General features: G+C 47.8%; 4 protein-coding genes and 1 non-coding gene across 7 annotated transcripts; 3 read left to right on the top strand and 2 right to left on the bottom strand.

Moving 5' to 3' along the window:
• Positions 1-3,895: 3,895 nt before the first annotated feature.
• LOC128068650 (uncharacterized protein C11orf98) lies at positions 3,896-9,764 on the bottom strand. 2 transcript variants are annotated; one of them, XM_052661774.1, is made up of 6 exons: positions 9,615-9,764; positions 9,374-9,536; positions 8,666-8,893; positions 6,317-6,441; positions 4,332-4,429; positions 3,896-4,249 (listed from the first exon to the last, which is right to left on the bottom strand). In XM_052661774.1, the coding sequence occupies exons 1-6, from the start codon at positions 9,762-9,764 to the stop codon at positions 4,219-4,221; spliced, it is 795 nt and encodes a 264-aa protein (XP_052517734.1). In that variant the 3' UTR covers positions 3,896-4,218. The 2 variants fall into 2 exon arrangements, with proteins under 2 accessions (XP_052517734.1, XP_052517735.1); XM_052661775.1 differs by lacking the exons at positions 8,666-8,893; positions 9,374-9,536; positions 9,615-9,764 and adding an exon at positions 6,591-6,681.
• CSKMT (citrate synthase lysine methyltransferase) lies at positions 6,795-8,239 on the top strand. Its single transcript, XM_052661776.1, has 3 exons — positions 6,795-6,808; positions 7,090-7,411; positions 7,574-8,239. Exons 2-3 carry the CDS (start codon positions 7,345-7,347, stop codon positions 8,227-8,229), a joined length of 723 nt encoding a protein of 240 aa, XP_052517736.1. The 5' UTR covers positions 6,795-6,808; positions 7,090-7,344; the 3' UTR covers positions 8,230-8,239.
• LOC128069302 (small nucleolar RNA SNORA57) lies at positions 6,864-7,012 on the top strand. Its single transcript, XR_008201556.1, has one exon. It is a non-coding gene; the product is annotated as a small nucleolar RNA SNORA57 (small nucleolar RNA).
• A 2,010-nt stretch (positions 9,765-11,774) lies between the features above and the next one.
• LOC128068955 (ubiquinol-cytochrome-c reductase complex assembly factor 3) lies at positions 11,775-12,671 on the top strand. The gene is made up of 2 exons (XM_052662235.1): positions 11,775-11,943; positions 12,035-12,671. Exons 1-2 carry the CDS (start codon positions 11,824-11,826, stop codon positions 12,182-12,184), a joined length of 270 nt encoding a protein of 89 aa, XP_052518195.1. The 5' UTR covers positions 11,775-11,823; the 3' UTR covers positions 12,185-12,671.
• Positions 12,672-14,216: 1,545 nt separating this feature from the next.
• Positions 14,217-16,860, bottom strand: UBXN1 (UBX domain protein 1). Of its 2 annotated transcripts, none has more exons than XM_052662000.1 (10): positions 16,783-16,860; positions 16,588-16,675; positions 16,395-16,448; positions 16,214-16,308; positions 16,046-16,115; positions 15,611-15,802; positions 15,465-15,516; positions 15,246-15,362; positions 14,517-14,709; positions 14,217-14,352 (listed from the first exon to the last, which is right to left on the bottom strand). In XM_052662000.1, exons 2-10 carry the CDS (start codon positions 16,644-16,646, stop codon positions 14,303-14,305), a joined length of 882 nt encoding a protein of 293 aa, XP_052517960.1. In that variant the 5' UTR covers positions 16,647-16,675; positions 16,783-16,860; the 3' UTR covers positions 14,217-14,302. The 2 variants fall into 2 exon arrangements, with proteins under 2 accessions (XP_052517960.1, XP_052517958.1); XM_052661998.1 differs by having other exon boundaries at positions 16,202-16,308; positions 16,783-16,853.
• Positions 16,861-21,736: the final 4,876 nt, after the last annotated feature.

The following is a 21,736-nucleotide window of genomic DNA, read 5'->3' on the forward strand; positions in this document are numbered from 1 at the left end:
TTAAGAGCTTAACACAATACCAGATACAGAAACTCTACTTTGAACTCAGCAAGCTCCTTCCCACCTTAGGCAAAGGGGTAGAAGAAAATTATTCAGGGTAATGGGGATACCAAGATGTTGAAATTGCCTTTCCCTCTTCCCTCAGCTTCTCCCCTCTTTACTTCACTTGAATACAGTTCAGTTTCACACTAGCACTTTTTCCTTTCTGTATTCAAAACTGGACATAATACTGTTTCCTTGAGAAAATGGCTGATAGCAAGTTTTAGCCCAGGAGAAGAAGCAGGTGAGCCTGGAACATATTGTGCCTGACAGCAAGGAAGTGCTTAAATACTGATGGTGTATCAAAAGGACACAGCATCCATGCATGCTCTGTAGCTTAGCCATGTCTGACTCTTTGCAACCTTACCAGGCTCCTCTGTCTATAGGATTCTCCAGGCAAGAATACTGGAGTGGGTTGCCATTTCCTCCAGGGGATCTTCCCGACCCAAGGATCGAACCCACATCTCCTGCGTCTCCTGCGTTGGCAGGCAGATTCTTTACCACTGAGCCACCTGGAAAGCCCGAAAGGACACAAAGTGAAAGTGAAAGTTGCTCAGTCGACTCTTTGCGACCCCATGGACTATACATGGAATTCTCCAGGCCAGAATACTGGAGTGGGTAGCCTTTCCCTTCTCCAGGGGATCTTCCCAATCCAGTCTCCCTCATTGCAGGAGGATTCTTTACCAGCTGAGCCACAAGGGAAGCCACAGGAACCTCCTTAAAGAGGCTGGCTGGTCAGTTTGGTATGATTTTGAGCATGAAAAATTGATAGTAACAGATGATTAAAACATTGAAAAACAACCTAAATGAGATTTTTAAAAAAAAAGAGACTAGGGGTTGCCTTTACAGAGTATGTCAAATGAGTAACACGGATGCATGGATGCTGAAACCATTGTTGCGATGTCATTGGGAACAGGAAAATCATACAGTCTCAAAGTTATCACTCATAGATTGCTTTTTAAAAAAATATTTATTTTCATTCATTTATTTGGCTGTGCCAGGTCTTAGTTGTGGCATGCAGAATCTTCAGTTCCAGCATGTGGGATCTAGTTCCCTGACCAAGGATTGAACTCAGGCCCCCTGTATTGGGAGCTCAGAATCTTAGCCACTGGATCACCAGGGAAGCCCCCATGGACTGGTTATTAATTATAAAGGAAAAGAATACTTAACAGTGGAGAAATCTAACAGATACCCACTTAACACTTAGAAGCACCAATGAGAAAAACTGACATTACATGTGAACAAAAAATGTTGTCTGCCTGCCGTATCAGAAAAAAAATCTTGTGACCGTCAAGCAGTCAGCCACTATAGTCGCCCATAAGGGTCTCTGGGCATCAAACCAGGACAACCTCTGCAGCCATCCCCAGAGGTGAACCCCGAGGGAATTCAGGAAGGAAAAGAACAGGATACTGGCCATAGATAGTTAAGGTGCATAGCAAAAGAGTGAAAAAACAAAAGAGCACTAAATTCATTAACTGGAGAGGTCTAGTGTTCTGCTGTAAGTTTATCTTTTGGCTGAGGCTTGCAGGAATCTTAGTTCCCTAACCAGAGATGGAAACTACATCCACTACACTGGAAGCGTGGACTCTTAACTGCTAAACCACCAGGGATGTCCTGAGAAGTCTAATGATAATCTTCGATGGTCTGATTTTAAAAAAATATTTATATTTATTTGCCTGCACAGGGTCTTAGTTATGGTAAGTGGGATCTAGTTCCCTGACCAGGGATCAAACGCAGGGCCCCATTGACAGCTCAGAGTCTTAGCCACTGGGCCCCAGAGGAATCCCTGACTACCTGATTTTTGTCACAAAACCTCTATCTAGGCTCCTCCCTTACCTCTTAGCAGCAGTCCTTCAGAGTCATCTGAGCCGCTGTCTTCTGGGCTTTTATGTCCTCTGCAAGTCTGCCAAATCAAACATAATTTTCAACTTTTTGTTGTTCTGTTGCATCCGACTCTTCCCAACCTCATGAACTGCAGCATGCCAGGCTTCCTTGTCCTTCACTATCACCGAGTTCGCTCAAACTCATGTCCATTGAGTTGGTGATGCCATCCCACCATCTCATCCTGTTGCCCCCTTCTCCTCCTCCCCTCAATCTTGTGTATTTTTCAGTCAACACATACTTCCTGATGATACGCCACGAGAAGTACACAATATCCTACATCAAATTCCTCCCAGAAATGCCTAACCTACAACTGATGAGGAAATGTACAGAAACACTCAGACAGACCCAGATTGTGAGATACTCTTTTATTAATTTGAGCTGGACTCTTCAAAAAAAAACAGTCATCTAAGTAAGACAAGGTAGGAGTACTCTTCTCATTTGAAGGAGACTAAAGGGGCATGACAATTAAATACTATGTGTGATTCTTAATGGTTTCTGGACTGAGGAAACAATAAGCAGTTATAAGGAATATTGTTGGGACAACTGAGGAAATTTGAATATGAAAAACTGAATTTTAGCTATTCCACTAATGTTAAGTGTCCTAGGTGTTTTGGCTATATAGAAACATAGCCTTAGGGATAAAATCTCACCTGCAACTGACTTTCAAATGAGTCAGCAAAGACAAAAATGATATGTAATTGAACAAACATATTTGCAAGCAGGTAGGGAGATCAAGCATAGCAAGCGAAATGTTAAAAACTGGTAAACCGAGGTAGAGTGCATACATAAGGGCTCATTGTGCTAATCTCTTAACTTTACTGAAGGTTTGAAATTTTCAAAATCCCTTCTTCTTCTAGGAAGCTTGCACTGATTAAACAGGGCAAGGAGAGAGTATGCTCTTTCCCCAGTGACCACATCTCTGCACATTCAGTTTCTCACTTTAATTAACCACCCCAGCCCTGGCTTCCAACAAACAGAATTTCTGAGCATAAAAAGGGAAAAATAATGTTCACTTTATTAAAAATATAATCAGCAATGGAAGCAGAGATAATCACAGTCACTTGTCCACCCTGGTCACACAGGGGAGGTGTCAGGTCTGATATCAGGAGCCTTGCCTCCTCTGACATCTCTACAATTGTCAGGAAGGCATTTAACAGGAGGCTTCCTGTGTGCTATTTTGGATCTGTCAGGAATTCTCTGTTCCTTATTAATTCCTGAATACTCAGGAATTAAGAGGAGAGGCAAGCCTCTCCCAGGACTGAGGAATCCAGGCATTTCCTTCATTAGTGTTTCTGTGTGGTAGTAAGTACCCTCTTCCTTCTTGTGAACCAGACGGTAAAAGTGATTGTTTACAACTCTCTCTGTCTTTAATATGGATCGCCTATGTTTTGTAAATCTGGAATTTTAATCTTTATCTTTGCTGAGAACAACTACCTTGTAAGACAGTATATATGCCCACACCATGTTGATGAAAACACCTTTGCTCCATCAGAGCTCTAGTCCCCGTGTCTTTCTTTCTCTCTCTCTTTTTCAGGCTGATCCCCTGGAGCGCAGAGGCCCTCCGAGTTCACTTTCCAGCCTGGGCTTCTAAGACCCTCTGAGAAGGCGCTCTGCACCTTCATCCCATCGAGAGGGCGCCGGAGGCCTTCGTGAACAGAGCAAGCCCCGTGCAGGGGCTTTATTGGCTTTCTGCGTAAACCAAGGAATATCAGCCTCTTTCTCTCTCCTTTACTTTCTTATTGGTCGACTCCGGACCACCAGGTTCCGGTCCATTAAAGGACCTCAACATACAATAATTCTCAGTTTTGTCAGAAATTTTGGCACTGGGGAGACAGGGCCACCAAGGAGCTTAACTTCTTGTTGCCTTTGCTCAAGTAAGCACTGTGAGTCCTGTTTTCCAGTTGTCTTATTTCCACACTCACGGCCCCTTTTCCTTCTCCCATCCCAATTCCTACATTTAATCACACACATCTCAGTGGGATCGAGGGGCCTTTATTACAAATGCAGTTGACTGGTTAGGACTCCCTCTCCAATTTTTCTTTTCTACTCTCTTTTTCTCTACATCCCTCCAGGGCAGGTCAGTAGGCCATTAAGGAAGAGGAATACGGGGAGAATGAAAAGGAGCAATGCTTTCTCCAAAATCATCTGAAATAACCATCGAGTCCTCTTGGCTCCAGCTTGAGAATCTTCCGGTGGAAAGGGTGTGAGATTCAGATTGAGCTCTTATCTTCAAGGTCCTCCATATCTACATCCTGGGGGGCTTTTGTCTTCTTTTTTGATTTGGGCTGTGGGTCACTAGTCCTGGTTGGCTTGGGAGGGGCTTCCACTGAACAAAGGAAAAGAGGAAGCATTAAAGAACTTGAATGAATCCAGGCTGCATCACCCCAACTTCTGGGCCCTCGCCTCACCTTCCATGGCTGCTTTCTCTTTCTGGGCAAGTCGGATCTGCTGGAGGAGTTTTCTGCGCTTCTTCCCAGACAGAGTAATGTTGGCACGTGCACTGGATCTGAACCAAAACAGCCCACACAGTGGTTCTGGTTACCGGAAAGGTCTTTGGATCTAAGTTAAAGAACTGTTACCTTACTTAAAACTAACCTTAACACATACATAAAGTAACATTAATTGCTAAAATTTAGTATAGAGTGGAAACTTTTCCTCCTCTCATTCTTGATACTTCTGCCACCAGATATGGTAGGTTTTCCCACATCAAGTAATTCTCCATATTCGCAGTGGACACGGACTGGGCGTCCTACAGATTTAATTTGATTTGGACACTATATACCTGGAGATGGCATCAGACACCACAGGTTAAGGGCTTGGTTCCACAGGGTTTCCCCCACTTCAAATGCCAATCACAAATCCAGGTTGTCACCTATTACTACTACTACTAAGTCACTTCAGTCGTGTCCAACTCTGTGCGACCCCATAGACGGCAGCCCACCAGGCTCCCCGCCCCTGGGATTCTCCAGGCAAGAACACCGTAGTGGGTTGCCATTTCCTTCTCCAATGCATGAAAGTGAAAAGTGAAAGTGAAGTCGCTCAGTCGTGTCCAACTCTTAGCGACCCCATGGACTGCAGCCTACCAGGCTCCTCCGTCCATGGGATTTGCCAGGCAAGAGTACTAGACTTCTGATTGACCAGCCATAAACTAGGGTTCTGATGATCCCCTTCTCAAACTCAGTAATTTGCTAGAAAGGCTCACAGAACTCAGGGAAACATACTTGCATTTACTGATTTACTATAAAATACAACTCAGGAACAGTCAGATGGAAGAGGCATAGGGCAAGGTATGGAAGAGGTCAGAGTTCCCATGCCTTCTCCAGCTAAACCTTCTCAGCACCTCCACCTGTTCACCAATCAGGAAGCTATCAAGAGGTTTTATAGAGCTTAATCTCCAGCACCTGCCCCCTTCCCAAAGGTCAGTGCATAGGGCTTAAATTTCCAATCCTCTAATCACATCTTTTGGATGACCAGCCCCACCCTAAATCACTATTAGCATAAATTTGTGCTTAGTTGCTCAGTTGTGTCCGACTCTTTGCAACCCCATGGCAGCCTGCTAGGCTCCTCTGTCCATGGGGATTCTCTAGGCGAGAATATTGGAGTGGGTTGCCCTCCTCCAGGGGATCTTCCCAACCCAGGGATCAAACCCAGGTCTCCCGCATTGCAGGTGGATTCTTTACCGTCTGAGCCAACAGGGAAGCCCAACTTAAGTTTGCTGCTAAGTCGCTTCAGTCGTGCCCGACTCTGTGCGACCCCATAGACGGCAGCCCACCAGGCTCCCCCGCCCTTGGGATTCTCCAGGCAAGAACACTGGAGTGGGTTGCCATTTCCTTCTCCAAGCTTAAGTTTAGGTGTGCTCAAAAGGGGATCCTTTTGAAATAAAAGGCACTCTTATCACTCAGGAAATTCCAATGGCTTTAGCTCTGTCAGAAACCCGACAGGGACCAAATATATTTATTATGCCAATTCATAAAGTAAATATTATAGTAAACAAGTCAGTGAAAGAATGGGATGGGAAGTCTTCCACAAGAACTCAAGGGGCCTTGAAACTTATATGCAATATCCCACACGAGCCTTTGTGAAAATTATCGAATGATTCACCGCACACTCATGTGTACGCTTTTAAATTTACTTATAGGAAATCTGTGTGAATGTATATTACTTGGGGAGGCTGGAGCCACAGTTCTCCTTAGATTCTCAGTGGGGTCCAAGAACCAAAAAAAGGTTGCAAGTTACAGGTATAATGAGAGGCTAACAAAGTTTAGGCACAAACTTTCCTTGCATAAGTGAGTACACAAGGAAAGCAAAATGGTGTTAAGCTGCTCCGGAGCTCGACAAGGAGGGAAGGAGGGTTGATGGGGGAGGATGTAGGGAGAGAGGGTCTGGCACTCACGCCCGCTTCTTGAGGTGGTGCCGCGTAATCAGTCCTTCGTCTATCACAGCTCCGACCACCCGATGCTTCAGTCGCCGCTCCCGGTTCAACACTCGTCGTCGCTTGAACAGCTTCTTCTTCAGCTCCTGGGGAGAGGAAGATGCTTAATCAGAGGGCGGCCGCGCCCTGCGTCCTGGGACCCCTCACCCGGCGACACTGGCCCATAGACTCCATCTCGGGCGAGAATAAAGGCTCTGGGACGTTTGGGAAACCATGTTGGGGGTCCCAGAGTCACCGTTCGCGGCCGGTTGATCTTTCCACTGGGAGCACCCATAGCTGCGCCGCTAGGCCGGCTGCGGGTCCACGTTTCCGTTGTGCGCAGGGTCCGTGTGCGCCCCGCCCTCAGCTCTGTGCTCGCCAATCGCAACTCGGGGGCGGGCCCTAGCACTATATAAACGAACCCGGCTCATTAGCAAGCCTTTTCGAGGGCGGCGACTGATGGAGTGTGGTCTGGTAGGTGTGGGTGTCGGGCTGGTGTTCCTGGGGAACGGGGACGGTACCTGTGAACCCTCCTTTTCTTGGCGCGGGTCGGGCGTGCAGTCCCGATCCGCGTAATGTGCGGAGGTAGAGGGAACGGGCTCTGGCCCCCTCGGCGTCATGTCTTCGGTACCAGCGGCCAGCAGTCCGCCGGTTCTATCCTCAAGCGCCGGGACACAGAGCTCCAAGGAGCAGGGCAGAACCGAGGTTCAGCAGACTCCTCCAGGGGGTACTCATACCTTCTCCTTTGATTTCAGGTCTGTGGAGCCACCCCAAGAGCCGGAGCTGCCATATCCCCTCTTCCACTTCCCGCTGCAAACAATAAAGGTCGTTCGTACGGTACTAAGTTTGTGTCCGCGTTCTTTTTTCCCGAAGCTGCAGGGTTAGGGAAGCTTTACGCGTCATTCCGCACAGCGGATTTTGCAAATCTTCACTTGGATCTCAGGCCCCAGCCGGAGTACGGGCGACATTTTCACACAAGTTTCCCTGGGCGACCTTGCCGGCACCTCCGGATGGCTGCTTTGCGCCGAACCCTCCATCTGGCGAGCCTGGCGGCGGGGACGCGCCGCACCGTGGCGGGTAGGGAAGGTGGAAACTGGGAGGGCAAGCTGGGCTCTTCGTTACCCAAGAGTCTGGTCATTGAAATTGTGACGCTTAAAACCCCAGGACACATGGCGCCGATTTTGCAGCAGTTTGAAAGAACCGGCCGCTGGGTGATGTGTGTCCTCCCCTCGTCCGCAGGTTCCTTGGCTGGTAGCTGCCTGGCGGACCGCTCCCTCTGGGATAAGCTCCACGCCCAACCCCGTCAGGGCAGCGTCTGCACCTTCGACTGGTTCTTTGGATACGAAGAAGCCCAGGGGCTCCTGCTGCCGCTGTTGGAAAAGTCATGGGCTGCCTGTCCACCCCGGGTGTTGGACGTGGGCTGTGGGACCTCCAGCTTGTGTACAGGTCTCTATACCAAATGCCGACACCCCGTGGACGTGTTGGGGGTGGACTTCTCGCCGGTAGCTGTGGCCCACATGAACAGTCTCCTGGAAGGTGGCCAAGGCCAAGCACCCCTATGCCCTGGACACCCTGAGTCAAGCCTCCATTTCATGCAGGCTGATGGCCAGAATCTGCAGCCACTGGCTTCCTCAGGCTCCTTTCAGCTAGTACTGGACAAGGGCACCTGGGATGCTGTTGCCCGGGGTGGTCTGCCAGGGGCTTACCAGCTCCTGGCAGAATGTCTGAGGGTCCTAAGCCCCCAGGGGACCCTGATTCAGTTCTCAGATGAGGATCCTGATGTGCGGCTCCCCTGCCTAGAGAAAGGGTCCCAGGGCCGGACTGTGACTGTGCAGGAGCTGGGCCCTTTCAGGGGCATCACCTACTTTGCTTACGTGGTTCAAGGCTCTGATTAAAGATGTTTTAGACCTGATCTGAGTGTTTTCCGTTGGGTGAGGAGGTGGAGAAAACTTGTCTTTGCAAGATGACTGGAAAATTTGGGTCCTGGTTTCCACATTTATTAGATGGGTGTACCTAGTACTGACTATTTCTGCGCCCCATTTACTCACCTGCAAGGCTGGGATAATACCTGAAGCTATGTGATTACATACAGTTGACAGGTGAAACATTTAGCAGTGCCAGGCACAAAATGACTGCTAAATAGAAAACGTATAAGTGGATTATTTCCCATCTCCAACTAGTTGAAATCTTAAAAGCACAGATGATAATTCTTAATCCAGATTACTTGACTATCACTCATTTTTCTCACTAGTAGATGGAGAAGACTGAAGGGATGGATGGAAGGGCTTCAAAAACCTAGGTAATATGTTCGAGGGAGAAAGTAATACTTACCCTCAAAGCTCCTGGGAGGCAGGAAATGGGAATATTCCACAAAGCAGCTTCTGCAGACATGGGAGCTTGATGGTGCGTCCCAGAGAGGACAGGGATTGGGGGCTTCCTGACAGTCTGTGTCCTCTGGGATCCAGGAGGCATCTTGATCTACCCGTTCCTGCCCCCAGCTGAGTTCTGGGTTAAAGGTTCTTAAGGGAGACTTAGGGTCCAGGGAGCTCCAAGTCCAGCCTGGGAGTTAAAGAACCCATTAACAATGAAAAATACATAATAAAAGAACAGTGAAAAATATACCTGGTACCTGACTGGATTTTTTTTTTTTTTGAGGTAAATTTGTTTAATTCTTTTTGCTTATAAAAATAATACAGCAATTGAAATGAAGAGCCTAACTATCCCACAAGCTGTGTGGCATGGCGGCCAAAAAAAAAATTCATCAACTTTGCCAGTCACCTTGACTTTTTTCATTTTTTTGGCCAAGCTGCAGGGGACATGGGATCTTAATTCCACCACTGGGGATCGAACCTGAGCCCTCTCCTCCCCCTCCCCGAGGTGGAAGCTCAGAGTCCCAACCACTGGAATTTCTCTTAACGATGTTTACTGGGCACCTACTGGGTGCTGCTTAATGCAGGGGACACAACTAAGTTGTCCCTCTTGTTTTGCTTAGAACATTCAGTTCGCAACAGGCCCATTTGAACGAGCCTCCTCCCTCACCTGGTTCTTCACTTTGGTCCTGGAAGAACACCTCGACCTCCTCTTCCTCATCGTCAGTCAGCAGCAGCAGCTCCTGGTGTGGCCACCGGAGCTCCCCACTCTCTTCACTCACCTCAGAGGCTTCCACCACAATGGAGGGGAGGCGGGTCTGCGGACACGTAACCTGGATGGGCACAACAGGGGAACTGGGCCAAAGTGGAGGGTGAGCCAGCAGCAGGACGCAAGGTGGGAGAGTACTAACCTGAACATCCTGGTGACCTTCAACCCTGTCAATTTCTCCTCTGTCCTTCCAAAGCCGGGTGGTCAGTCTAGGACTTTCTGCATGCTGGGAAGAGCCTGGGCTATCTCGAGGCCAAGGCCCATCCTCACTGCTCCCTGGCACAAGGGCCATGGGTGCTGATTCTAGAATGTAGGCCACTTGAACTCAGTAGAGCACCCCTGCCCAGTGCACCCCACAGACTACTCCTTTAATCGCTTTGGAGCCGAGCCCCTTAATCACTTCTGAGGAGAGATTATGGGCCTTCCTGGGGAGGGGACAATCCCAGGAGGTGCGATGAAGTGAAGTGCTAGGCACTCAGTCATGTGAGACTCTTTGTGACCCCACGGACAGTATAGCCTGCCAGGCTTCTCTGTCCATGGTATTCTCCAGGCAAGAATACTGGAGTGGGTAGCCATTTCCTTCTCCAGGGGATTTTCACATTGCAGGCAGATTCTTTACGGTCTGAGCCACCAGGGACGCGCACTCACTCTGTGGTGACACGGAAAGGCAGGAGGAGGAGTTAAGGAGGGCATTTGGATTAAAGCCCTGTGAGTAAAGAGCTTTGATAATGAGTTTGAAATTTCCTGATTCTTACCGAGTCTCCCAAGTTGACATGTTTCTTGATATCTTATTTAATGAATATTTATACAGTGTCAAAAAAAAAAAAAAAAGCACAATGTGAGAGTTGTGAGTGAAGTTTTATTTGGGGCAGAATTTAGACTGCAGCCCAGGAGACAGTCCCTCAGATAGGTCTGAGAAACTGCTCCAAAGAGGCACTGGGGAAAGTCGAAATATAAGATTTTGGTGAAGGGGGAGTTCAGTGCAATCAAGCACTCATTTTATAAAAGGTTTTCTGCTCTTCAGGAGGAGGAGCTGACATCACCAGAAGGGATTTAGTACTTTTCTAGATATGAGGAGATGCAAGAAATGAGATCATGAAATCAGTTCCTGAAAATAACTATCTAAAAGACCTGTTTCACCAGTTTCCCTGGGGCACAGAGTGCCTCACTCTCCACCCTGAATTCCCTTTAGGGAGTGTAGAGGTCAGCAGCTGCAGCAACACAGGCAGATGGCAAATGCTCTTCTTGTTTTTGTTCATTTAGCTCAGTCGCCTGCGACTCTGTGACCCCATGGACTGCAGCACACCAGGCTTCCCTGTCCATCACCAACTCCTGAAGCTTGCTCAAACTCTTGTTGATCCAATCAGTGATGCCAGTGACTGTTGTTGTTAGTCACTGGCAAATGCTCTTGGCAAGTGCCAATATGTAATTGATACCAGGAACTGTTTTAAATGTTTGTCATATAAATTGTTTGATTATCCTAAAACTGAGATGTTGTTGGTCAACCACTAAGTCATGGCTGACCCTTTGCGACCTCATGGACTGCAACATGTCTGGCTTCCCTATCCTTCACTATCTCCGAGTTTGCTCAAATTCATGTCCACTAACATGTCCATATGCACTGTTATTAGCCTCATTTTCCGATGCAGAAACCGTAAAACAAAGAACTTAAATGACTTATCCAGAGTCACACAACTAAGAGGTGTTTTCTTCACCAAACTAGAATTCGGTAAGTTACACAACATCCATGGTTTTCATGGCTAAAAAAAAAGGCCAAGATTATATACCTTGGTAACGTTTGCTTTTATCAAGTAAAATAAAAGGAATATGTATAAATATATCCTTTTCCCCATCCGGTACATTTGGTTTTTCAGTTTTTGTTCAGGATTGAAGAGATTGAAGACTCTTAAACAGACTGATGTTAATAAACATGTGGACGTCCATTACGTACTGCAGTTTGGATAAAGCACAAGTAATCCTAGGAAACTAGAGCACAGGCTTAGCCCTCTATTGATCTGGACAATCTGGAACTGGGCAATTGTGAAACTCACATTAACCATGAAGACACTCTCCCGTTAGCAATCCTGCTCGGGATTTCATGACAAGGGGTCCCACCCTCAGCCCTGGGTCCCAACACCTCTTGACGTGCTCAACCTTCTCAGCTAAACCTAGTCTTAAGACCCAGATGCTTCAGATGCGAAACGTTTCTCTGGTTAGGTCCTCTCTAGCCTGGGCCCGTCTCTATGGTTTCTTGTGTGGGGCGCTCTAGCCTGCGTAGATTGAGACGTCGCGGCGGCCTGGCTAGGCTACTGGAGGCTCCAGAGGTCGCCTCGCTGGTCGCGCGGCCGACCATGGAGACCCTGCGCAGGCTGCTGCTCGCAGGCGCACTGCTGGGCGCCGGGGCTGGCGTGGGCACCGCGCTCTTTGCCCTTGTGACCCCGGGAGAGGAGCGGAAGCAGGCGATGCTGAAGGTGGGAGCAGTTGGGAAGGCAGAGGTGGGGTGGGTGGGCGGAGAATCGCGGGCTGGTGGCCGGGGCTGCGAACCACTCTTTCTGCCCGCAGGAGATGCCGGAGCAGGATCCGCAGCGCAGGGACGAGGCGGCCAGGACCAAAGAGTTGCTGCTGGCCACTCTGCAGGAAGCAGCGGCCACGCAAGAGAACGTCGCCTGGAGAAAGAACTGGATGAGTGGCGGGGGCGGGAGGTCAGCCTGAGACAGAACCCGCTCGCCTGGGCGCCGGGACTTAACAGCGCAGGCGCCCAAGCCGCCCCGACTCCTCCTTGGGCCGGCGGGGAGTCCAGACCCGGATGCCAAGCGCAGGCCTCTTCGCGACTTGGGGAGCTGCCGCCGGGTGAGCGCGCTCTCCCCCAAAGCTTGCAAGGACTACGTTTTAACGTCCACATCGCGGGCTGTGGCTAACAAGGATCCAGTAAATCATGTTCCTCCATCCAGAGAGTGAGCCCTGCGGTTGGACGCCCATAAAAGCCAAGTGTTCTCCGGGTCTGTGCTGCGGCCTAGCTGGAGTGCGGCTGCCGCCTGCCATGCCCGCCCCATGTGAGGCTGAACCCCAGTCGGCAGAGCGACGACATTTTCAAAACACAAGTCAGGTCCTGTGGTTTGTGTGAGTGGATAACCAAATGATGTTCTTGAAATTATAAGTAGCCTGGAAACTCATGTGCAATAAACACCCATAGAGGACACTTTGGGTTCCTGTCTTTCGAATGAGGTTGAAGAGGGGCTTCTAGCAATTAACATGTGCCATGATGCCCTCTGTGGCCTTAAGTTTTGGAGGCCACTGTGGTACTAGTAAAACAGAGTGTACTTTGAGACAGATCTTGTTTCAACTCCTGTATGTTACAGAACTTCTCTGAGCCTCAGTCCACCTGTTCCAGGTGTGCTAAGTCACTTCAGTCCTGTCCGACTCTGTGACCCCCCGCCAGCTGTCCATAGGTTTCTCCAGACAATACTGGAGTGAGTTGCCATTTCCTTCTCCAGCGGATCCTCCCAACCCAGGGACCAAACCAGCGTCTCTTACATCTCCTGCATTGGCGACGATGGAGGGGTGGGGTGGGGTGGGGTGTTCTTTGCCACTAGGGCCACTTGGGAAGTCCTGATCATAAAGGTGACAATTATCTGAGTTGTGGTCCGAAGGTGAACTTAGGAATGTAAGTGCCAGGCACAAGACAGCCTCTCACTAACTGCACTGGGGCTTTCCTCCCATAAGGTGTTCACTGCAGTGGTTTTCAGTCTCTGAACGTGGTCATAGAATCTATTGGAGATGCCACTGATGGGATGAGGTAGAGCTGTCAGTGGGGTGGCAGCCCCACAGGCAAGCCAATAAGTTCACCCTTCTTTTTATTTTTCCGTCCTGTGGTTCCAAACTGTTCCAACAGTGGGGGCGCAGGGGAGGCTGTTTGCATTAAAGCTGGAACACTACATAAAGCTTGGTAGCACTGAGGTCTGATCCCATGTATGAGCAGTGGCGCAGTTTTGTGCTTCTTGATTGTGAAGTCATAAACACATTGGTCATGTGTGATCTTTTAAGTTTAGTTGTGGCCTCCTTCCTAGCCAGGGTATGAGAGGAAGGAGGCAGCTGCTTGAGGGAGCATGAAGATGAGGTGAGAGGGGCTAGAATGCAGGAGCTTGGCAGTTCAGAGCCTGAGCCTGAAAGTCAGGCTCCCCAGGAGTGTGTTCAGGTTCTATTACTTGCTACCTGTGTCAGTTTGAACAAGTCATGAGCTTTCATGTCCCAGTCTCTAAAATGGGATAACTGTACCCACTGCTAGATAATAGTGCTTTCAGATCTCAGTTGATACATACACAGTACTTAAACCTGTGCAGTACCTATTAACTACTCAATACTCTTTGTGAATGGCCACATTTTAAAAACTACCCTTTTAGTAGCTAGTAACTGGGGACTCGTTAGGTGTCATGCACTGTGCTAAAGCATTACGTAACCCCCATAACCCCAAATAACAGGTACTATTATCCAGGTTTTACTAAAGAAGAAACTAGACTTAAGAAGTCAAGGCACATAGCTAGTAAAGATTTCAAGCTCAGGTACTGTCTTACTCACAGAGCAAAAAATGCTATCCAATGTACACCCCACTTTAACCTCCAACTAATCAGACCTGGAGATTAGAAACAAGTCTCCCTTGGAAATTTAAGAGAAAGCATAGTGTCTATTCTGAAAGCCTTCCTTGTCTCTCCCAACCATTCAGGAAGGAGTCAGACACATACAGAACTCAAGAGATTCTATTTATTAAGAAGGCAATGTCAGTGCTTTATCAAAGATGAAGAGAGGTCAGAGGGATGGTGGGATAAAGGCCTCTCAGCCGGGACATTTCTTGGCCACAATGAGGACAGCAGAAGGCACAAGTCCTGAAGATGGAAGAAAACAGATTTGAACCCAAAGATACCTGCTTCCCCCCACTGCCCCACATTCTGCCCTCACACCATCTCTATACAAAGTCCCTTCTTTGCATCCCTTCTCCTCAAGCATCTGCTATCCCCCAAGTCCTGGTTTCAGATCCCATGTGTCATACCCAGCTCCTGCAGAGGCCGCTCCATGTCAGCCTCTGAAAAGGCCCGCCGGGGGAAGCCACTGAGCAACTGCACAGGGTCCTGGCCCCCACCTAGCTCCTCCCCACGGTGGAGCTCCACATAGAGCCTCACAGCTGCCAGCTGTTCCCGTGCCCGGAACGTCTGGGTCAGTGAGGTCCCATCTGGCAGCCGGACCTAAAAGGCAAGAGAAAGACACAGTATTGTGAATGTCGTAACTGAGTGAGGTGCCCAAGGAAGGAAAAAGAGCAAAGTTGGCTTCTGCCTTCCACTTAGAGAGACTGGACCAGGATCATTACTATTGAAAGCACCTAAGGAACAACCACTTAGGATGCACTTTACTCAGCAATGAAGAAAGAGACCCCTGGCTCCCTCACAATTTAAGGAAAACATAATACAAAATTATATAAAGCATCTGGATAGATACCACACATCATGCAAACAGCTGCATAATCTAAATGAAAACACTGAACAAGTAAAAAGGGAGCTGCTGAGTAAGAGAGAGGTATGGGTTTAAATAAGACTGGGGCAAGTGAAATTTGAGTATCTTCCCTCAGAGCAGAGGAGCTAGGATTTCAAAAGTCATTTACAAAGAAGGGAGAGGTTTGGCAAAGGAAACGTAACTGAAAAAAGCTCTGGGCTGGGCTCGGTTGGGTGCCCTATAAGTCAACAAAGGGTCCCAGGAGCAAGACTGGAATCCTGATAATCAGTACCTGTATGCGACATTGGTCATACTCCCGCTTTGTGGGAGGCTCCCGGCTGGGAGAGGAGGGAACAGGGCCTGGCTCTGTTGCTGGTGGGGATGGCTGAGAACCCACGTTACCACCATACTAGAAGACAAAGTTCAATGATCAGGTACTAAGCCCATCCTTGCCCTCTGCAGCTACTGGCCCCTCCACTAAACTATCCTGGGTTTCCACCCAATTACCTACCTTCTTGGCTCTCTCTACTTTGTCTCTTTCAATCTTTTCTCGGACTCTTTGTCTGAAATGCAGACAGGACACAAGGAGGTCAGACATTGACAAAGCAAATCCTGATTCCTTTCCCATGTCTTAGCCAACACTCCCAGAACCCAGACCTGGCTTCTAACTCTTCAGCCTTTTCCCTCTTCCGCTCTTCAGCAGCCCGGCGCATCTCATCTTCCTGTAGCCTCTGTCGGGCAGCTGACAACTCCTGCCCTTGTCTCCTGCGCTGCCGTTCCCGTTCCAATGCCTCCCGCTCCTCTCTTTCTTCACGCTCCCGCTGCTTTTGGGCCACCAGCTCCAACATCCTGTGTTGCAGAAAGGAAACATTCAAGAGACGTGTATATAAATTGGGAAAGTGAGTTTATAACAAGGGACTCAGAAAACAAAATCCAGAAACACAGTCCCAAAACAGATACAAAAAAAAAAAAAAAAGAAAGAAGGAAAAGGCCAAGAAAAAACAATGTGGGAAGTGAGAGTTCTTTGACCAGATTTGTGTAGTGGGGAGAGGTGGAAAGTGACTCTCAGAAACGTGAGCTTGTTCTTCCTACCTCTTAGTCTGTTCCTGTTTTTCCTCTTCAGTCAAAACAGGTTTGCCTTCTCCCACTGCTGACCCAGGTCCTACAAACAAACAATCAGTATTATTACCCTTTCATCCTCCTCCTCGGTCCCTCCTGAATAATCGTAGTGTTTTCCTCAGTTAGGACCTTTGGGGCCACCTTGCTCCGAGGGGGTGGGTTCCCGTCCCAGGACATGTCCAAGAGGGGTGGCTAGTGGCTCATCCACATCGGGGTCGTCTTCGTGCTCCATCAACCTGGCAGGGAAAGTCAGGAGGGAGGTTAACGTTCAGGCTGCCCTCCCAGTAGTTCCCCGTCCCCTGCCACCGGTCTGAGCGCTCACCAGTCCATCGCAGCCTCGATGCCCTGGTTCCCTGTGAGGGCCAGAGCCTTCTCCCTGAGGGCAGAAACACCGTGAATAGCGCCCACAAGCCATGGCGACGATCAGGCTGGGGCGTAGAGCCTGAGGCCAGATTGGGGTAAAGGCCTGGACAGGTGCGCGACCCTCGCGGCCCTGGGTTAGGGGGCTCCCTTACGCGCGTCCCTTGGGGAAGCCCATCTCGATGAGACTCTCCAGAGCCGTCAGCTCCGCCATGACGCCGCCACCGCCGCTTCCGCGGGGACCTGGGGAGAGGGGGGAGCGAAGACGGCGAAGGGGGTCAGCGCGAGGCGCCTCCCACCAGCGCCCAACCCTGCCCGCGACGGCCCCGGCCGGGTGCTTGCTCACTCACCGGCTGCGGACCAGCCGCGGACACCTACGAGAAAGAAAGCCTAGGCGAGGCGGAAGTGCCCGAATCTGTTTGGGTCACGTGGGGGCGGGCGTGGACGGGTGCCGCCGAGTGCCAGAAACGCCGGCCTGGCGCCGCTGAGGGAACGCGAATGGGCGGTGCCTGCGAGTCGCATTCTAGGAGGCGGCCAACACTCCCTAGCCCAAGTCCGGGCGCCTGTTGGTGCTAGAGAAAAAGAACGATGCTGTCCTGAAACCCATGGGCGAATGAAGACAGCTCCCCAGATGGCCCCTAAGCACACCGCAAGCAGTGTTTATCAGGAGCCTTAGAAATGTATGCACCCTTTGACCTATTCATCCTCTGCGGAGAATTGAGCCATCCTCCGCTCGACCGCCACAAAGAAACTTTGCAAAACGCAATAACTGATCTTGTCATCAACTCCCTGGTTAAGACTTCTCCATGATATCTCAGTCACTTAAATGGCTTCCTCCTACCGTCTCTTGTTAATTCTCCATCTATAAAGTGAGGCTAACAATAGCACCAACCTTAGGTGTCTGGCAAGCTGCACTGGGTAAAGAAAGTTAGCACGGAGTTCATCTTTCAGTGCTTGAGGGTAACTTGTGCAGATTGCAAAACAGACCCTTTCTTTCTTCTGTAGCAGCATGGCATGTGGGATTTTAATTCCCGGACCGGAGATCAAATTTGCATTCCTGTGAGGAAAGTGCCTCAGCTTAACTATTGAACCACGATGGAAGCTCCTACGCTTTGCTTTCTAATGAAAGCGTGCTTTGACCACCACATCTCTATCTCCCAGCACTAGTATTTTCTCTATTAGCACTTGTCCCCCTGCTGTGTAGTCAAGTTGATTACTTAGCGTTCCACTGCTACCTAGGCTGTTAGGTCGCCTAAGTTAAAACTCACTTTTATTTTCCTTATTTGCTTATTTGACCAAGCCATATAGGTTGTGAGATCTCAGTTCCCCACCAGGGAGCTAACCTGTGCCCCCTGAACTAAAAGCACAGAGCCTTAACCACTGGACCACCAAGGAAGTCCCTAAAACTTACTTTTAAATGTTTATTAGAGGCAAACTAATAATAAGTTACTAATATTGATAATAGATGCACTAGAGAATTTTATATGATTAATTAATATTTAATCATCCCAATAATCCATATGAGTAGATACTATTAGTAGTCACAGGAAACAAACACAGAAAGGTGAGCTAATTTACCAAAGGTGACAGAGCTGGTAAAATAGGAGACCTAGGATTCAAACCCATGCAGTGTGCGATATCAAACGGCTAAGCTGTGCTATCTCTCTGTAGAGGAGTCAAGAGCATCAGCTTTTGATGCAACTTGGGCTGAAATCCTGACATGTAGCTTCAAAGTGTTTAGAACCTCAAGCTTGCTTCTCATTTGTGAAAAAGTGACAGCATCTCTTGGAAAGATTGTGATAGGAATTAAGTGAGAATGTATGTAAAGCGTGTCTTCATGGTTTTTTGTTTTTGTATTTTTGGCTGTGCTGCACGGGGCATGTGGCACGTGGGATCTTAGTTCCCTGACCAGGGATCGAACCTGTGCTCCCTGTGGTGTAAGTGTAGGATCTTAATCCCTGGACTACTAGGGAAGTCTTTAAAGTGAGTCGTTTATAATAAGATAGTAGGTAAGAAAAATTATGGAAAAAATGAGGGAATAGATCCTCATTATTTGTATATGACTTGTTGGAAAAGACCCTGATGCTAGGAAAGACTGAAAGCAGGAGGAGAAGGGGATGACAGAGGATGAGATGGTTGGATGGCATCACCGACTTGATGGACACGAGTTTGCGTCAGCTCCAGGAGTTGGTGATGGACAGGGAAGCCTGGCGTGCTGCAGTCCATGGAGTTGCAAAGGGTCGGACACGACTGAGCGACTGAACTGAACTGGGCGACTGAAATGAACTGAACTGAACTGAAATGCTGAGGAAATACAGGAATCAAATGTGCACAAAGAATTTGTGGCAATGTGGTGAGTATATTCTAGATAGCAAATATGTTCTAAATTTATTCTAGAGTTCCAATAAGAGAAAAATGACTAGGGACTTCCTGGTGGTCCAATGGTTAAGACTCTCTGCTCCCAATGCAGGGGGCATGGGTGCAAACTGTGGTCAGGAACAAAAATCCCACATACCGCAGAACATGGCCCCCTAAAAAAAAGAATATTTTTTTTTCTTGTAGCTTCAAGATCTTGTAGCTCTTCATAGAACCATTCCATTTCAGTTTCTTCGGCATTAGTGGTTACGGCATAGACTTGGATTACTGTGATGTTGAATGGTTTGCCTTGGAAACAAACAGATCATTCTGTCATTTTTGAGATTGCACCCAGTACTGCATTTCAGATTCTTTTGTTGACTGTGAGGGCTATTCCATTTCTTCTAAAGGATCCTTGGCCACAATAGTAGATCTAATGGTCATCTGAATTACATCCACCCATTTCCATCTATGTTAGTTCACTGCTTCCTAAAATGTCGATGTCCACTCTCGCCATCTCCTACTTGACCATGTCCAGTTTACCTTGATTCATGGACCTACCATTCCAGGTTCCTGTGCAGTATTGTTCTTTACTGCATTGGACTTTACTTTCATGGCCAGACACATCCACAACTGAGCGTTGTTTCTGCTTTTGCTCAACTCTCTTTCGGGGGCTATTTCTCCCCTCTTCCCCAGTAGCATATTGGACGCCTACCAACCTGGGGGGCTCATCTTCCAGTGTCATATCTTTTTGTCAATAGTGTTCATGGGGTTCTCGAGGAAAAAATACTGGAGTAGTTTGTCATTCCCATATCCTTTTCATCATAGGTTATTGGAATGCAAAAGTAAGAAGTCAAGAGATATTTGGAGGGATAGTGGTCCAGGGGCTGGGACTCCATGCATTCAATGCAAGGGGCCCAGGTTTGATCCGTGGTCGGGGAACTAGATCCCATATGCTACAACTAAGACCCAGCACAGCCAAATAAAATAAATAAATGTTTTTTGTTTTTTAAAAAAGAGAGAGATACCTGGAGTAACAGACAAGTTTGGCCTTGGAGTACAAAATGAAGCAGGGCAAAAGCTAACAGAATTTTGTCAAGAGAACACACTGGTCATAGCAAACACCCTCTTCTGACAACACAGGAGACGACTACACAGGATCATCACCAGATGGTGAGACTGAAATCAGACTGATTATATTCTTTGCAGTTGAAGATAGGGCAGCTCTATACAGTCAGCAAAAATAAGACCAAGAGCTGACTGTGGCTCAGATCGTGAGCTCCTTATTGCAAATTCGTGTTTAAATTGAAGAAAGTAGGGAAAACCACTAGACCATTCAGGTATGACTTAAGTCAAATCTCCTATGATTATACAGTGGAGGTGACAAATAGATTCAAGGGATTAGATATGGGAGACAGAGTGCCTGAAGAACTATGGACATTGTATGGGCAGTGATCAAGACCATCCCCAAGAAAAAGAAATTCAAAAAGGCAAAATGGTTGTCTGAGGAGGCCTTACAAATACCTGAGAAAATAAAAGAAGTGAAAGGCAGAGGAGAAAAGGGAAGATATATCCATCTGAATGCAGAGTTCCAAAGAATAGTGAGAAGAGATTAGAAAGCCGCCTTATGTGAACAGTGCAAAGTAGTAGAGGAAAACAATAGAATGGGAAAGGTTATAAATCTCTTCAAGAAAATTGGAGATATCAAGGAAACATTTCATGCAAGGATGGCCAAAATAAAGGACAGAAATGGCAAGGACGTAACAGAAACAGAAGAGATTAAGAATGTGTGCAAGAATACACAGAAGAACTATACAAAAAAGGTCTGAATGGCCCAGATAAACATGATGGTGTGGTCACTCACCTAGATCCAAACATCCTAGAGTGTGAAGTCCAGTGGGCCTTAGGAAGATTACTATGAACAAAGCTAGTGAAGGTGACAAAATTCCAGCTGAGTTAAAATCCTAAAAGATGATGCTGTTAAAGTGCTGCACTCAATATGTCAACAAATTTGGAAAACTCAGCAGTGGCCACAGGACTGGAAAAGATCAGTTTTCATCCAATCCCAAAGAAAGGCAATGCCAAAGAATGTTAAAACTATTGTACAATTGCACTCATTTCACATGCTAGCAAGATACTGCTCAAATTCTACAAATGAGGCTTCAGTAGCATGTGAACTGAGAACTTCCAGATGTGCAAGCTGAATTTAGAAAAGGCAGAGGAACCAGTGATCAAACTGCCAACATCTGTTCGATCATAGAGAAATCATGAGAATTCCAGAAAAACATCAACTTCCATTTTGTTGACTACACTAAAGCCTTTGACTGTGTGGATCACAACTGGAAAATTCTTCAAGAGATGGGAATACCAGACCAACTGTTGTCAAGAAGCAACAGTTAGAATTCGACATGGAAGAACAAATTGGTTCAAAATTGGAAAAGGAGTTTGTCAAGGCTATGTATTGTTACCCTGCTTATTTAACATATGTAGAGTACTGTGCCATGCTTAGTCACTCGGTTGTGTCTGACTCTGAGATCCCATGGACTGTAGCCCGCCAGGCTCCTCTGTCCTTGGGGATTCTGCAAGCAAGAATACTGGAATGGGTTGCTGCAATGCCCTCCTTCAGGGGATCTTCCCAACTCAGGGATTGAACCCAGGTGTCCTGCATTGAAGGCAGATTCTTTACCATCTGAGCCACCAGGGAAGCCTGGCGCAGAGTACATCATGCAAAATGCCAAGCTGGAATCAAGATTTCTGGGACAAATATCAACAACCTCAGATATGAAGATGACACCACTCTAATGGCAGAAAGTGAAGAGGAACCAAAGAGCCTCTTGATGAGAGTGAAAGAGGAGAGTGAGAAACCAGGCTTAAAACTCAACATTCAAAAAACTAAGATCATGGCATTCAGTTCCATCACTTCATGGCAAATACATGGGGAAAAAAAGG

This window comes from Budorcas taxicolor, chromosome 25 (assembly GCF_023091745.1).
Source record: "Budorcas taxicolor isolate Tak-1 chromosome 25, Takin1.1, whole genome shotgun sequence".
In the NCBI taxonomy this organism is placed as follows: Eukaryota; Metazoa; Chordata; class Mammalia; order Artiodactyla; family Bovidae; genus Budorcas; species Budorcas taxicolor.

Excerpts from the sequence above, each read along its gene's own strand:
- LOC128068955 (XM_052662235.1), top strand. The coding sequence starts at position 11,824 with ATGGAGACCCTGCGCAGGCTGCTGCTCGCAGGCGCACTGCTGGGCGCC. Across the intron at positions 11,944-12,034 it reads GGAAGCAGGCGATGCTGAAG|GAGATGCCGGAGCAGGATCC; the intron begins GTGGGAGCAGTT and ends TTCTGCCCGCAG.
- CSKMT (XM_052661776.1), top strand. The coding sequence starts at position 7,345 with ATGGCTGCTTTGCGCCGAACCCTCCATCTGGCGAGCCTGGCGGCGGGG. Across the intron at positions 7,412-7,573 it reads GACGCGCCGCACCGTGGCGG|GTTCCTTGGCTGGTAGCTGC; the intron begins GTAGGGAAGGTG and ends CCTCGTCCGCAG.
- UBXN1 (XM_052661998.1), bottom strand. The coding sequence starts at position 16,646 with ATGGCGGAGCTGACGGCTCTGGAGAGTCTCATCGAGATGGGCTTCCCC. Across the intron at positions 15,803-16,045 it reads AAACAGGAACAGACTAAGAG|GATGTTGGAGCTGGTGGCCC; the intron begins GTAGGAAGAACA and ends TCTGCAACACAG. Across the intron at positions 14,710-15,245 it reads ATGACCAATGTCGCATACAG|GTCCGGCTGCCAGATGGGAC; the intron begins GTACTGATTATC and ends CTTGCCTTTTAG.
- LOC128068650 (XM_052661774.1), bottom strand. The coding sequence starts at position 9,764 with ATGGCCCTTGTGCCAGGGAGCAGTGAGGATGGGCCTTGGCCTCGAGAT. Across the intron at positions 6,442-8,665 it reads GCCTCCCAGGAGCTTTGAGG|GAGCTGAAGAAGAAGCTGTT; the intron begins GTAAGTATTACT and ends TCCTCTCCCCAG. Across the intron at positions 4,430-6,316 it reads CACCACCTCAAGAAGCGGGC|ATCCAGTGCACGTGCCAACA; the intron begins GTGAGTGCCAGA and ends GTTTTGGTTCAG.